At 33.1% G+C, this 17582-nt stretch overlaps 1 protein-coding gene and 1 pseudogene across 1 annotated transcript; both read left to right on the forward strand.

Annotated features, from left to right (window-relative positions):
* Positions 1–5135: 5135 nt before the first annotated feature.
* On the forward strand, positions 5136–6445 carry LOC110667086 (acetylglutamate kinase, chloroplastic-like). The gene has a single exon (XM_021827805.2). It carries the CDS (start codon positions 5268–5270, stop codon positions 6339–6341), a length of 1074 nt encoding a protein of 357 aa, XP_021683497.2. The 5' UTR covers positions 5136–5267; the 3' UTR covers positions 6342–6445.
* Positions 6446–7195: 750 nt separating this feature from the next.
* LOC110667061 (alpha-amylase-like) lies at positions 7196–13316 on the forward strand (annotated as a pseudogene).
* The last annotated feature ends 4266 nt before the right edge of the window (positions 13317–17582 follow it).

The following is a 17582-nucleotide window of genomic DNA, read 5'->3' on the forward strand; positions in this document are numbered from 1 at the left end:
TGTTGCCAACCCTATAAGGGGAAATTTATAAATGAAAAGTGATTATTGATTTGCAATGAAATTATTTGAATGAAATTGTTGGATTGGTTTTTTGAAACCACACTTAGCATGACAATTCTTATTGTGTTCCTCCTCCATCTATGGGGTTAAGTTTATTTATGTTTCCTCCCTCTTTGGCTTGCCAGTTTAGGTTGAGTTCAAATGAGTACTCATTTAGCTAGCTAGCCACTTCCCTCATTAATTTCAGTTAGTAAGGTTGTAAACTGCTTTGTCGTGGTGTATAGCACAGCATTAATTGAAAATTTTGTGTCATGACTTAAGTTGTGTGAATTATGGCAACACTAGTGTTTGAAATTACCTTAATAAAATGTTATTGAAAAGTGAATGTTGGAAACTCTTATTTACCCCTTTTGATAAACTGTGTTTTGTATTGAGTTTTAAATTTTAAGATGTTCACCACTGAGTTTACCACTCAGCGATAGCTTGTTTATGCTGTCGCAGGTAAGGAGATAAATAAAGCAGTAGAGTGAGCTGCTAGTAACAGTGATTGAAGCTTATTTTGGGATCTTTTTTAGGTATATTATTATACTCTTGTAAATTTATTTTTAATGTAATTTAGCTTATATGTATCAAAAAGGCAATGAGCAGTTGTATAAACTAAACTGTAATAATATTTTGTTGTTTTTGGTTTGTAAATTTATGTAAGAATCTTTACTTTGATTTGTACATAATATGAGCACCCTACTTGGTATGGAATGAGTAAAAAGAAATGATTTGAGTTGATTGTGTTTGGACTATGGATGAGACATTGTTATAAATTGTTTTTCACAGGTTTTGAAGAACTATTTTCTTAAATTTTAGCCATCATGCTGCCAAAATTTTTGCAAAAATTTTAAAAATACCAAATTAATTCAAATTAAAATTTTATGATATGCATCTAATTTGAAAACATTTTAATAATCCTTTTATCCTTCTTTTCACCTAAATAAAATGGAAATTATTTTAAAATCCCTTGTAGTATATTTAATGAGTTATCGGTAGGCGAAGTTCGATAATATATTAAATATATTACGGGATCATGTCATGCCTTACAGAGGAATAAAGTGTGACAAATCTATAATTAATTTGACGAAACTAAAACTATAGACCTAATCTAGACATCTTAAAGGTATACCAAAAAACATAACTCAACACAAGCAATTTATGATATGGAAATCAATTTTGCAAAATCGGGTTGTGCAAAAACATAATCAGACTTACACTAAAACTTTAAAAATTCATAAGAAGTAGAGAAAAATGCTTTTGACCTGATTCATTCCACATAGAAACAACCCAATGAATCCAATAAAACATTTAAAAGGCCCTAAATCTAACAATAACATCATGAAAAGACAACAAATATCAAAGTTGTGAAAATGCACTTTAAGAAACTTTAGGTGCTCAAATTAAATTCATACCTCTTTATAGTGATTTCCTTGGAATGATGGCGTCTCCTTGGCACTATGGAAGGCTTAGAATGGCAATAACACAATAAAAGAAAATAATTTTGGTGATTATTTAATTAATTTGCCTATAACTAGGTAAATCTATGGTGATAAGCAAATTTACTTGGAACGAAGAAAAAACCATTAAGTAGCTCTCTCCACACTAAAACACAATATAAAGAACACCCTAAATTGTTTAATTTTCACCACTTTCCTCCCCCCAAAACCCTAATCATAACCTAATCTAATTATTTTTAAAATTTAAAAAGATAAAAAATATATAATAAATAAATAAATAAACCTAACTCGGCAAGAAGTTTTATCTTTTATCTTTTTTTATTTTATAATAATAATAATAACTTCCTCGCCATTCAAACTTTTTTTATTTTTTTTCCTTTTTTTATTTTATTAATAAACTAAAAGATCTTTTAATAAAGCTCAAAATACTCAAGCTTGCATTCATTTAATAGTTGAAATTAAAAGTTTAATAGGCTACATTATTCAATCTAGTTTAATTAAATATTTCATATATCCATTTAATACCTTGAAAAATATTATATTAAACCCAATTAAATAATACAAATTTATGGCTTTTAAAAACATTTTATTTTCAAAACAATGCAATTAATTTTCTAAAATAAAAAAATATATATTTTTTATTAATTTTTTAGTCATTTCATAAGTCTTCAAAGTGTTTCAGGATTTTTCACCATTCAGTGATATTTTTATCGTAGGGCTTCTCACTACTTTTACAAAACATGCATTCAAAAAGTAAATAAAAAAAAAAAAAAAAGATATATGCACAACCCCAAACTCTTACATTCCAGGCATGCACCATGCTTCTTCCACTTCACATACTCATGAACACCATTTTCTAAAGTTGATAAAAATTTTTGCCACTCCTTGAGGTATATCATAAATTTTTCCTTAATATTAACACATAAGATTATAAATTTATAACAAATGAGAATTTATTTAATTATGCCACAAAGAATTATAATTTATTTAACACTAATGATTTTTTTTTTCTAGTAATTATGAGCAATAACTATAAGTAATTATGATATAATTTTAATAATTATGAGCAATGACTATAAGTAATTATCATATAAATTTTTCCATTATTACCTATAATTTTGAACAAGAATAATGATATAGAAGCCAATAAATAACACACAAATTTACCTTAAAAAAATTATATTCAGTTTCCACAATTTGCTTGGAAAACATTGTAAGCAAAATTTAATTAGAGTATTTCTTTTTTTTTAATAGATATTACACACAGAGGACAAGGACAATATACCTGATAATTTGAGGCATGCTAAGTTATATATTATATATCTATAATCACGAAAACTAAAAATCAAAAAAAAAAAAAAATTTTATTAGATACAATTCTACAAGATGTATGATAATATATCATCAAGTTTTGGGATTATATTTATTAATGCAACATTATGATACTTTCTCAAGTAAAATTTTTATGTAGTTAGAATTCTACTTAATTTAAAATAAATTAAAATTGTTTATTAATTCTAATTTGAAGTCAAACTTTGAAATTATATAGTAAAAAATAACTAAATTAATATAACTAAAACAATCAATAAATTTCTATCCATCCTAAATTTTTATATGATATAATTTACCAAGGAAAGTTTTAAAGATTTTAGTAGCAATATTGCATGGGTTTGTTTTTAATCAGACTCACTTGAAATTTCCTTCTACAAAATTTAATGTCCTCAATCACCATTGACTTTAGAATGCATAGAATGATTAAATAAACAAGATTATGTTTAGGCTAATTGGAATTATAAGTTTAAACGTTTACCTTATTTTTCGATTATAGTTAAATATTTTAATTTTAATAATATCATTTAAAATTTATATTATATTAATAATTATTATTAAAATTAATTTTTATTTTAAATTTTGATATACAAACATAATATAATATACGATATACATAATCGTCTAAATTTTATTTATTTAATTTTACAAAATCCAAAATTTATCTTTTTGGAATGAGAATATTAGTGGAAAAAAGTACCGAGTACCCTAATATTCGTAAAGAATAAATGCTCCAACATAAGTTTTTTTTTTTTTTTTTTTCTTTTTTAAATTGCAAGTGAAGTTGCATTAAAACCAAGTCGGGCAAGCTTAACAAGGAAATAGGCCTGATTACGGTAGGACCTCAAACTCAAAAGCATGTCCACCAAAGAAGCTCAATATCCAACAAGCAGAACCCTAGCCCCATTCCCAAACAGAGTGAAAATTGCTAAGCGTGGTTCATCAAGGCCAAAGAGGCTAGCCACCAGAGACCAAGAAGAAGAGAAGCTATAGACCCAATAAAGAAGCCCAAAAATTCAACAAATAGACCATCTCGTTCTCAAGGAAACATTGAGCTCTTTAAAACTATCGACTTAGGAGAGATAGAGGCAGAGGGTATGGCATTTCACTGTCCTCTAGCCATGAAGCACCGGCAATAGCATTGAAATGCGGACTCTTGATCCTTAAGTCACCTTCCTTTGGCTTTGCTCCCAAAGTTGAAACCTACACCAACCACAACAAACCCATAAAAACTAGAGACACGCATCACTGAAACAAAATCCCTCTCATGAAAACTCTTGATTTGCAACACCAAGAAAACCCAAAATGCATATCTACATCCATCGTAGAGGGTGGGGAGGGAAATAGGACCGCATTCTAAACCTTATTTGAATGATGATTTATCATGGTACCATATTGTATGGAATGGTTAGAATATTCATGAAAAATAACAATTTTAGATTGTAAAATAATGATTTTATCACATATTTTTTAATCACAAAATCTTTGATTTGAGATGATTTTAAATTTTTATATTCACATTTTATATAATAATCATTTATATATTTAAATAATAATAAATATATTTATATTTATTATATCATATTATATCAATTAATTAAATAATAAAAAATTATTAAATTACCTTATATCATATTATTTTTTTAAAATGTGAATAATAAAAATTATATAAATATAATATAATATAATATAATATATTAATAAATTATATTGTACTCAATCAAAACGGGTGTAAGCGGAAGACTAGTTTCTCCTGCCCGAAAGGGTATGAAAGCCCATAAAAACGAAAGTGTAGGCATGCCCGAATAAGAAATTGGACTGTGTAGAACGAAATTCTCTATCCAAACAAGAGAAGCTAGAGAGAGAGACAAGTAACGTTTTGCTTTATCGATTTTTACCGAGGAAAGTTTTAAAGATTTAGGAGCAATATTGTATGGGTCCTTCTGGTTTTTATCAAACCCACTTAAAATTTCCTTACAGATATTGAATACTATCAACTTTAGAATACATGGAATGATCAGATAAAAAAGATTATGTTACCAATTGGAATTAAAAGTTTAATTCTTTACCTTATTTCTGTTTTATATAATAGATTTTTTCAATTTTGAATAATATTATTTGAAATTTACAATTTATTAATAATTAATATTAAAATTAAATATAAATATTTATTTTAGATTTTGATATGCAAACATAATATAATATATAATAGACAAAATATTAAAATTTCATTTGTTTATTTATTTTTATAAAATCCATAATTTATCTTTTTAGAATAAGAATGTGGGAAAAAATAACGAGTACGCTAACTTTCACAAAGAATATGTGCTCCACCACCAGTTCTGATCATCCGATCAGCGCCCATGTTATAATGAACTCACAAGTGCCAGTAGTGACAGCAGTGACAGCAGCTGGCAAACACAGAACGAAGAGGAGATGTCGGCGGCGTCCAGACCCTTGAATGTATCTTCTTCAAGTTTTCACCTTTCATCTTCTGTTTTCTCTTCATATCTCAGAAATCCCAAGCCCTCTAACCTCACTTTCTTTTTGCCTCGTTCGGCATCCAGCACCATATATTTGAGCATCAGAGCAACTTCCTTATCGCCGCCGGCCACCCAAAGAACCGCCGCTTCCACCTCCACCTCCCAGTCGGTGTCTCCCGATCGCTTCAGGGTGGACATTCTTACTGAGTCACTTCCTTACATCCAGAAATTCAGGGGTAAAACCATCGTCGTCAAGTATGGTGGCGCTGCCATGAAGGTTCCTGAACTCAAGGCTTCGGTGGTCAGTGATCTTGTCCTCCTTTCTTGCGTTGGTCTCCGTCCTGTTCTTGTCCACGGTGGAGGGCCTATGATCAACCACTGGCTCCAACTCCTCAACATCCAACCTCTCTTCCACGAGGGCCTCCGAGTCACTGATGCTAAGACCATGGAGATCGTGTCTATGGTCGGGGTGGGTAAGGTTAACAAGGACTTTGTCTCTCTCATTAACAAGGCTGGTGCTACTGCCGTTGGGCTTTCCGGTATGGATGGTCGCCTCCTCACGGCTCGACCCACCCCCAATTCCGCCCAGTTGGGTTTTGTCGGAGAAGTCGCCCGTGTTGATTCCACCATCCTACAGCCGCTCGTCCATAATGGTCACATCCCAGTGATTGCCTGCGTGGCAGCCGATGAGTCTGGCCAATCATACAATATCAATGCTGACACAGTGGCTGGGGAATTGGCGGCGGCTTTGGGGGCTGAGAAGCTTATTCTGTTGACGGATGTGGCTGGCATACTAGAAAATCGGGATGACCCAAAGAGTTTGGTGAAGGAGACTGATATAAAGGGAGTGAAGAAGATGATAGCGGAAAAGAAGGTTGCTGGTGGAATGATTCCTAAGGTCAATTGTTGTGTACGGTCACTTGCTCAAGGTGTGAGAACTGCTAGTATCATAGATGGGCGAGTTCAGCACTCTTTGCTCCATGAGATTATGTCAGAGGAAGGCATTGGAACCATGATCACTGGGTAACATGTAGTCACTCTGTTCTGTATTGTAATCTCTCCATTCGTGTTATTGCATGTACTTATGACTTAGATGCATGAATTACTTATTATTCTCTACTGTTTTTAATCTCTTCCATTGTTTATGTGGTTTTTATGGTGTTTTATAGTTTTGATTTTCTTGTCATCCAATCATTAATTTTTTTCATGAGAAGTATTCCTAACTTGAAAGCAAGATTTATTTTGGCCCTCTGTTTTTCAGTGGGAGGCGGGTGAGGTATTGATTTCGGAGAATTTGTGAGCTTTAGGCTGCTGAAATGGGGCTATGTTGGCTTGTGCGAGTTCCTTGTGTGTTCTGTAGCGCAGTTTGTGATTGTGTGGACTGCAGACCATAATTTGATTGCCTTATGAGAAACCGAGAATAGAGTGTTTTTTGTGAGTTGATGTAATATTGGCATTGGCTGCTCTGATATCCTTTGCTGTGTGCGGAAAGAATTGCAGCAGGATTCTGCAGTGGTCTTGTGAAAAATAAAGGATGTTATAATACAGTGAGCTATGGAGAGCTCTGGATGATCAAAGACTCGTGCCCAAAGATAGAGTACTACCTTTTAAGCTCTCAGGAGCTACTTTAGTTCTTGTAACAATCTACATGGAAGAAAACAGCAAATAGATCTTTGAATTGAACCCATATGCATCCCAAAGTCTGAAGGGTCAAACAGAAAAGTCTAAATCAAACATATGAAAAAGATCAATGGAATAATGCGAAGTCAGGATTTCACAACTTTATTATAATAACTTGAACAAAGCATGATGAAGGCCTTTTGGTCAACAAAGATGTTGTATTAATAAGTTCCTCGATTGCTTTTCAAGGTGCTTATTTAAAACTCAGAAGTTCAAATCGTAATTAGAGGTGCTTATGGGTGTATTGGTGCATCGCCTTTCCTTCTCTGGACTCTTTCCTTCTGGACAAACTTGACCTGTTCTCAGATTTTATCTTATGTGGGTGGGTTTTGCACACACAAGCATCTTCATGTTCGCTCCCATGGTTATTTGTTGTATATAATAAGTAAATTTATTGCCATTGACGAGCAGGGGTTAAATTGGGAATCATGGAAAAAAGTTGGATGGTACAAATTTTTAAGGAACTCTATTCCTGAATTGGCTAGTTACGGCATTTCACATGTTTGGTTCTCTCCATCTTCTCATTCCGTTTCAGCTGAAAGTGAGCCTCTGTCAAAATAATCATTTATATAGCTCAATGCTAATTTTTAATATATATTTATTCATCTTTGCATAAAAAGAAAATTACATCTTTAGCTGTTCAGATTGTTAGATTCTATTGCTTTGACTATTCTAATGGTCATTGCCCCAATTATAAACTGCCATCTATGGGGAAGTTAAATTTTGGCCTTGAACCCAGGGTTTTAAATAATGGTTGATGCATCATAGAGTTGGGAACAATTTTCTAAATAAAGAGAAAAGAATTGCCCAAAAATATGTAATACTTCAGTACTACTGAATAAAAATAGCAGAATGCCGTTTGTTCTCACATTCAATTACAGTAATCTCTTCTCTATTGATAAGCAAATTCAAAGAACAAAACAGGATATAAAATGTCCTGGAGAACAGCTCCTGAACTTGCAGAAAGCTAGCCCCAGCTACACAGCCGAAATTAAAGAGAAAATATCCCTCCTTTTTCTATTAAGCAAGCTCTTCTTTATATATGCTTCCGATTCCTCCATTTTGTTAGTATCACGATGTGACATCAACTTGGCATCTCCATGTGGCATGATTGCTATAATTCCCTCCAACAGATTAACTTCTTTAATACTCTCCAGCCTCTTGTATCCAGAGCTTCCTCTATTTTCCAATTCCAGCTTGTCTGCATTTATTTTATTCCTTCTATAGTAGACTTGTAATCGTTTTGGGCCTGGATCCATTATCACTGGACTGCTATCAAGGCATCCAGGCAATGCATGACAAATTTTGTCATTTTGTCACGGATATTTGGAAATAAATACCATTTATTTTCCCATTAAATTACAAATCATCCAAAAACAAGTGGAGGGACAAAAAAATTGATCAATTGTAAAATCTATTAACGGTAAAGCTGCCTCACTTTCAATCTCATAAACAACCCCAGGGGAGATCACATAAGCCACAGAAACAGCATCATGCATGGGTTTAGACTCGGAATGGTTTTGCAATGCCAACGTTTGATCAACATCATTCTCCGAAGAATTGGAATTAAAAGCAAAGTTGGCAATACCTTTACTCTAAGGGGTTTTGTGCATCTTAGAGTTTGATTAACATTTTCTTCAATGTTCTTGGCCAAATCTTTGAAATGTAATCGGCAACAGAATGAGGCTTCCTGACCACCTTTGCATCATTCACCATTTGATTAGCAGCAACAATTGCATCAACCATCTCCTGCTATCTAATCACCTTCTTAATAACCATGCTCTTACAAACCCTAACTTCATAATACATGCCCTGAATGGGATCCTACCTAAACAGTAAACTCATGAGCATTTCATTCACTTTCAACCACTCCTTTGAATTCCTCCAAATCAACTCCATGTTTCCTTAAATAAAATTTTCTCCATCTCAATAACCTCACTCCTAATTTCCACAATTTTATTCATGCTCTTCGTCACCAAGAAACCGTTGAACATATTCTGGATCTTAACAGCACATTCCAACTTGCTTTACTTGGACAGCTCCAACCTGAGAAAATCTTCCTCACTAATATGTTTTGATTCCATTGATAGGAAAATGACTTCAAATAACAATTTCTCTTACAAAAATAAATAATTGTCTCATTAAAGAAGAGAATGAAAGAGGCAAATTGTTTGTATTGGTCCTAAGATTGAAAATGAAAGTATGGAGGGAAAAGAAAAGATGAAAGCCAGAGGTAGAGTGAAAGAGCAGAGAGAGAAAAGAGGAGGGCGGAGAAATATTATTTTGTTAGCCTTATGTGCCAAACATTGCTAATTAGAATTAAAAGGCGAGTCTAGCTTGCTGAATGGGATTAAAATTGTTGGTCTGGGGGCCACATTTGAGATAAAAAATAAAGTTGGTTCATAAAAAATTATAAAAATGAAGTTGGGTTATAAAAGATTAACTAACCCATCCAAGTTTTCTTGCTGAAAGTCCCATACATGTTGCCAATTGGGATAGAAAAAGTGGGTCTATCTTGCTGAATGGAATTAAAATTGTTGATGTGGAGACCATATTTTAGATAAAATTGAAGTATGATTACTCAAACAAAAAGAAGTTTTTAATTAATCTCAAAAGTTTCCCTTAAACCATTCGAGAACTATAGTTAGTGTTTTCATTCTTATAGAGTCGATCAATGTTGGCATTTATGAACCGTAAAGAAGTACAGTATTTTGGAATAAAAAACCTACCATTCATGAATGGATTGTTGCTACTTAAATACAAGAGGTTGTTACAAAGAGTTGGTACAGATTAGTACAAGTAAGGGATTAGTTGTTACATGTGATAAAAGATAATAACAAAGGTGATAAGAGATAACCACAAATTATATAGTTACATTTAACAGAAGATATGGTCTATCATGCCCCCTCAATTCGAGGCTAGAGAGGAAGCGCGAATTGTAAGTCTATCGCGTAGCATGGCATGTCGCGCCTGAGAATTGAGTTTGGTTAGAATGTCTGCCAGCTGATCTTTTGTAGAGATATACGAAACATGGAGCTCCTTCTTAGCAACCTTGTCCCTCACAAAGTGGAAGTCCACTTATATATGCTTTATTCTAGCATGAAAAATAGGATTAGATGATATGTGTATAGCCCATATGTTATCACACCATAGAATAGGAGGCTGTGAGAGACTTGTTAAGCATACTTTGGAGCCAAATGGGAAAGTTGCAACGGCATATGGCAGAGGCCATCTTTACTTTGCCTACAGAACAAAGTCTGTTTCATGGGGATATCCTTCATAAGAAAAGAGTCAGGGAAAAATTCCACAGAAACGTTATTATGTTTAGTGAAAGCAGAAATAGAAATAAGATTTCGATGAATAATTAGAGAACACATAATATTATTAAAAGAGAAAAAATTATCTTGGACATGAACAGAAAAAGAACCAACATGAGTGATGGGAATAGTATTACTGTTTTCGATGACTATCTCATCAGTTCCATGATAGGGAGCTTTATTAGCAAGATTTCCAGCATCCGCAATCAAGTAATAGTTGGTGCCAGAATCCATTGTCCAGGTTTGCTCGTGAGGTGAGGGTTGAGTCGTGGCAAAATTAGAAGTGGGGCATGCACTAAGTGATGGCTAATTACGTGGTGATGGGCATTGATGTGCAATGTGCCCATTACCATTACAGTTATGGCATACAATAGTAGAAGATTGCCGGGGTTGAGATGATGTGGAATAAAAGGATTGTCGTCCATGACCTATGTTAGATTCCCTCCCCTTTGTAACGTGGACTTGTTAACATAATTGGCTGTAGGCGAGATAATTGAATCAATAGACAAATTCTCCATTTTCAGCTGCACCTCTTCACTAAGTAGAAGTGAATACAAGTCATCATAGGTGATGGGCATTTTTCAAGCTTTAATAGCCCTGATAAAAGGATGGTATGAAGAGTCAAGACCTTGCATGATGTCATTCACAAATGAATCCTCTGTGACACCACTCTGCAACACATTCAATTAGTCTGAAATATTTTTAGCACATTTCATACATCAATGGAGTCTATTCCTTTTTTAAGGTGCTTGAGCTATTTCTTTAGTTGCATAATTTGGCTTCGAGAACCAGTGGAGAAGATGGTTTCAAGTTTAAGCCAATCCTCTTGTGTTGTTGGAACACCGATAATTTGAGGGAGCAACGTTTCTAAGATTGAGCAGAAGAGCCAACTAAGAATCAATTGGTCTTGCCTATACCAAACTACATATTCAGGATTTGGTGTATTGTCATTGAGCTTACGTGCAGGTGGTGATGAGTTTATAGAAATATGAGAAGTGAGATTGTGATCATTTAGAATAGGCAACAATTGGGCTTTCCATAATACATAATTAGTTGAAGTAAGTTTTATAGGTAAGAATTGATTGACATTCAGCAAGGATAAGGAATTTAAAGGGGAAGTAGAGGAAGACGTGGCCATTTCAATTATAGGGCTGTGAAGCTAATGGGCTCTAATGCTATAAAGAAGTACAGTATCTTGGAATAGAAAACCTACCATTCATGATGGATTATTGATACTTAAAAACAAGAGGTTGTTACAAAGGGTTGGTTCAGATTGGTATAAGGGATAAGTTGTTACATGTGATAAAAGATAATAATAAAGGTGATAAGAAATAACAACAAATGGTACAGTCATATGTAACAAAAGATATGGTCTATCAAACTGGAAATCTACAAAGTAATGAACTATTTCTTTTTAGTTATTTGTTTAATGTGCATATGAAAATAAGCCAGCATTTTCTTGTAGTTGACTTCATAGCAGCTCTCCAGTGGCATTTTGGATTCTTCAGTAATAGGACAAAATTGAATTATTTCCTTAATCCCATATTATTTATCTAATTTTCTCATAAGGTACTGCCTGGAAGGCTCTATGAACTCATTGCATTACATATGGAAATCAAGATGAACTAAAAGATTTAATAAGTGCCTTCCACGAAAAGGGGATTCAGTGCATGGCAGACATAGTTATGAACCATAGGTATGCAGAGAAGCAAGATGATAGAGGAATATGGTCCATGTTTCAAGGAGGGGACTGAGGGAAATATTTCATTTACATTGATGATGCTCTTTACTATGACAGAAAAGGAAATCTTGACACTTTAGCATACTTCGGTGCTGCTCCAGAAATTAATCATACAAACCTGCGTATTCGAAGAGGGCTATCATATTGGATGAATTAGCTAAAGAATTAAGGTTTTAATTGGTAGTGAATTGATTTTGCTTACATTCCCCAGCTTTTGCTAAAATATACGTGGCACACATAAAACCAAGTTTTGCGATAGAGGAAGTATGGAAAGATTCGGCTATGCAAATGATGGAAAGCCAGATTACAATTAGGAGGCTCATTATTTTGACATTGTGGAATGGATTGGATCCAAATTTCTGTTGAAGATGTCATAGGATTTTATTTCACAACTAAAGGAATATTCCAAACAGCAGTTGAACGTGAGATGTGGCAGTTGAATGACTCATATGGACAACTCCTAGAGTGGTTGGCCTTTTGCCAGGGAAAGGTGTCACTTAAATTGACAATCATGATACAGGTTCCACACAAAATCATTGGCCAGTCCATCAGATAAAGTCATGCAGGGATATGCTTATATTCTCACACATCCAGGGATCCTATCAATTGTAATTTCTCAAATTTTTGTTTACTCTATTCTTTGCCTGTAAATAATATAATATTATTGAGGCTTTTTTGAGTAGATGGAAAGTTTAAGGAAAAGATTCCAGATTTCATACAGTACCATCTTGATAAAAAAAGAATATGGTATTTTTATATACAATCAATCTTTAGATTGCTAAAATTCTGAAAGAGCATCTTTTTATTTTTTACATTCACAAAGCAGGTTGTTTGTCTTTTCATTATGGTGCACTGCAATAAGTTAATTAGCTCAAGAACAAAGCATGTAGTTTCCCACTAATCAAATGAATGGAAATCAATTTGTATAAGGATATTACTTGAATTTGTTCTGCAGCAACTTCATGTGGTGGCAGCTAAATTACTGTAACCAAGCATTGTAATCATGATCTTCTCTGCAACAGTTATATGATCACTTCTTTGGCTGAAGTCTTAAAGAAGAAGTCTTAAAGCTTATTGCAGTCAAAACCAGGAACCATATTAGACCCAACAGTCAAGTGATGTCGATCCCTTCAACACTCTTATAGATGAGAAGATATTTGCTAAGATTGGACCAAGGTCAAATATAGGGAACATTGTGCCTCCATTCCAACTTGTAGCTTCTAGACAAGATTACACTGTGTGGTAGAAAAAAGTTACTATGTGAGTCAACCTATTTTTCCAGTAATTAATAATAAAAAAAAGTCATTAGTTCAATTAGTTGATGACAATTTGTGAATTTGGGTTTTGTGACACCCCTTACCCGTCTACAGTGTAGCCGAACAAGTTATGCCACTCAGTGTGCCGGAACACCAATTTATGTTTCTATTACAATTTATCCCTTTATAATTCATTTATTTTCAATTTTGATAAATCTGAATTTATCCGCAAATTTTATAGAAAATCTGGCAGAGTGCCGGCTGTAAATTGGAAAACAGTTCTTCTGAACCTATATAAAAATACTTCCAAAATAATTTCCAAATCTAAACTCCATTATACACATTCAAGTCAATCTCAAAATTTCAACATTTCATTATTCAACATACATAATGCAGAAAACCTCATTAATATGAAATTTCATATATTTACATTAATACATAATTACAGGAGTTTATAGTTACAATCCAAACTAATACAAAATTGAAAATACAAAATGGCCACCTATAGTCCTAATGTCCTACCATATGCAGTACAGATGTGAGGTGACTCTGGAGCCCGGATGCAACTCTGAAGGCTCACCCCGTCTGATGTCTGCTGGTCTCCCCAGCTAGGTCTCCAGTACCTATGCGTGGCAAAAGCGACGCGCTAAGCAATTCTGCTTAGTGGTGACAATATAAAATAATATAAAATAACATAAAATGAAACGAATATGCAGAATGTGTGTTTACATTTTTGGTAGACTTAACTTCTGATATTATTTGCATTATTATTTGATTAAACTTTGGTAAGGTTTATTATCATTGCCAGAGTAACCCATACTAGTTGATTGGACTGGATAAACGGGTAAACTGGCACTGGGTACTAAGAACCTTGGACCATTACACCATCGGTCACATTGTGTCTCCCAGGCAATGTACCTAATAAGCTGTAATAATGATCAGGGTTAAAACCCACGTATATCAACTCAAATAACATAGCCAAAGGCTATTATTTCACAGAATGGCATGGGAAAGCCATGAAATATAGAATGGCATGAAGCCATATGCAGTACTTCTAACAGAACCCTATTGGCATGCTAAGCTATCCAAACCAATCTTGTTAGGTATACTAGGGCATTTTACACTTTTAAGTTTCATAATTTTTGAATTTCAAGTTTTGGTGTTACTATTCACTTCATTAGTCAACCAAAATATTGACTTTTGCATAGGCAATAGGTACATTGGTTCTAATATCACCAACATACCACATTTTGCATTTAACATTTGTTGGTATTGATTGCCAATACCATTTCTAAGCTTAATGTTAATTAAGCAGAATTTTCAGTTTTCATGCTTCATTTTTACTGTTCCATTGGTCAATTTTGCAATGGGAATTTGGCAAAATGATTAACATGAAAGTTGTTCTTTATTTTTTCTAGTTGAATTTCTTTTTTGATTCACTCCATTTGGAGTTTTTTTAGCTCAAGTTATGGTCCAAAAATCACAACTAGCCAGATTGGAATTTTTCTGGACTGACCATATCTACAGTGCAATGAACAGTGACTGCAACTCACTTGTTGGATAGGTTCTGGTCATAATTTGGGTTAGGTTTCTTTATGAAAGTTGTTAGTCTATATATCCGCTTGTTGTTGGTAAAATTTCAGGTCAATTGGACCTTTCTACATTGAGTTATGGCCAAATGAACAATCACTGTTCATTTGGTCATTCTGCAGAAACAGACTGTAGGTCACCCGGATTTAGGCAAGCTTTTGGTCCACTTGGTTTGGTTTTATGGGCATGGTTTCTTCACCAAAGTTGTGCTATTATGTATCTAGTTTCATGTCCAATTCTCCTTACACCAATTGAACCTCTACAATTCAAGTTATGGCTGCCCAAACCTGCTGGACTCATGTCCAATTCTGTAGGTCACCATGGGCAGCCACACCAACTGCAATTCCCACTAATCAAACCATCTCATTTCTTGTTTACACATAACCAAATGGTCACTAATTGACCATTAAAACTCACTTTCATCATTACATGATTAAAGTCTCCATTTTATACCCTAACCCTAACCCTAACATCTCAAATCATACATTTAACTTGCATTTCATCAATCCACTTAGTGGGTACATATTGTGGGCTGCCATGATGGTCTTTTAACTTCATTAAACTCGCCACAAACAAACCCTAGCCATGGCTGCCAAAAATCTAGGGTTTCCATCCAAATGGTATTCAACAATTTTTTCTTTACAATTTACACATATTCAAAGTTCTTAATATGAATTTAAAGAAAAATTCATGGTTGGGTCACTAACCTCAAAGGAGTGAGATTTTCCCACTTGCTAAAACTCTTGTTTTCCTCTTCTTTTTGCTCCCAAAAGAATCACCAAGGTGTAAGAGCAAGTTTTTGTGTTGCTAGGTTAGGATTTAGTTGGGTAAAAGTGGGGGAAAATCAAGCTTTGAAAGCTTGTTCATGGTGGCCATGGTGGGAGTGTTTTACGTCAAGGAGAAGAAGAGAAGAAGGTGTTCTAATTTTTATTTTGTTTTCTAGCCTATTTGTCTCTTTTAAACAAAGTTATGCCATGTGTCAACATTTGGTTGGTTGAGTGAGTTTTAATGACATCATGATGATGTCATAAATCCATTTTCTTTCATTTTCTCTCCATTTCTTGTCTATTTAATTGCAATTAAATTTTTAACAATATTTAATCATATTTTATGTTATATAAATTATTTATTTAACTGAACAAGTTGACCAAAAATCATCTCTGAAGACGAAATGACCAAAATGCCCTCCGTTTGACTTAACGGGTCAAAATTGTCTGTACCAATTGAAAAAATTTTCTAAGTATTTTCTTGGCATTCTAATGCCATAAGAACCTCTATGGAGTCCCAAAAATTATTTTATAATTTTTTCTAAATTTTTTTCTTATTAATTATTTGAGTTAATTTTTGGTTTCTCACTTTAGTTTAAATATTTTTCCGAACGTTCTAGCTGTCCGGACCGACACTGGTTACCCGAACAGTAGACTGTACAGACTAGCTAAAATGAGGATGTTACAGGTTTAGCCCTAATATTAGAATCCTAATTATATTTAAATGATTGTGATTCAATCCATGTATTGTATTTCCACATTGTATAAGCTGGAAGATCATATTTTCATTTTCCAATCATTTTATTTGATATGCTGGATGTGATGCTTTTGATCTATGAAGCATAGAAACTGCACTGGATCGTGTTTCCCAGTGTCATAGATGTTTCCCATCGGAAATGACATGACAAAGCTCAAAAATGTTTCCAGGCCATTTCCAAAAATATTGGAAATCAAAAATGCATTTTCATTTAAAAAAATTTATAAAAAAAATGGGTAGGTTAGAATCGCAAACAAAATCACACCACTTCATATTTACAATCAATATCAACAGAAGACATAAAAGAAGAAGAAGAAGAAGAAGAAGGGGAGGAGGAGAGGATCAGACCTGCGATCGATGGTAGCAATAACATCCAGCATCGACAGTCAATGCAAGTAAGGATCTACATCTCCCTTTCTCTTCTTTGCAATTTGTATCTCTCTTTCTCTTTGATCTTTCTTTCTCGTGTCTGCCTCTGCTCTACTCTGTCTCTATCTTTTCTAAATTGGCTTTTCTTGTTCTCCCTTTCTCGTTCCCGATTGCAATTGGGTTTTATGTGGATTGTTTGATTAATTTATTATTATTTAATTTATCATTTAATTTATTATTTTCTTTTTTTAATTTCTTTCTAAAACAATTTTATCTAGAAACTTCCATTAATTAATCATAATTTTATCACATTTAATATCAATTTTCTCTCTAAATGTATATTCCATAATTAGATTTTTCTCAAATCAAATTTGAAGAGTTGTCATAAATATATATTTTTTTTAAAGGAAGGTAAAAAAATTCCTCTCAAATTCACTAAAAGTTTCCAAGATTTGCCATATTTTTGCAATCAAAGTTTTAGGGGAAATTAAGGACAAATATAAATATACTTTTAAAGTTATTTTTAAAATTATAAAATTTCAAGTTTAAATTCTAATTAATGATAAATAAATAAAAAATTCAACATTCAAAATTTGTATTTTATATTAATATATTTTATATTTTTGTAATAATTTATATATAATTTGTTTAATTCAATTTGTTTTATGTATCGTTATATTATATATTAAAATTTTTCATAATAATTTTTGTAGTCAATTTATTCAATTCTATTGTTTAGTTCTTTAAACTTTTAATATATAATTTGTATTTTACTTTAATCTTTAGTATAT

Source organism: Hevea brasiliensis, chromosome 8 (genome assembly GCF_030052815.1).
Source record: "Hevea brasiliensis isolate MT/VB/25A 57/8 chromosome 8, ASM3005281v1, whole genome shotgun sequence".
Classification (NCBI taxonomy): Eukaryota; Viridiplantae; Streptophyta; class Magnoliopsida; order Malpighiales; family Euphorbiaceae; genus Hevea; species Hevea brasiliensis.

Bases quoted from the DNA above. Each gene is read 5' to 3' on its own strand.
- LOC110667086 (XM_021827805.2), top strand. From the start codon at position 5,268: ATGTCGGCGGCGTCCAGACCCTTGAATGTATCTTCTTCAAGTTTTCAC.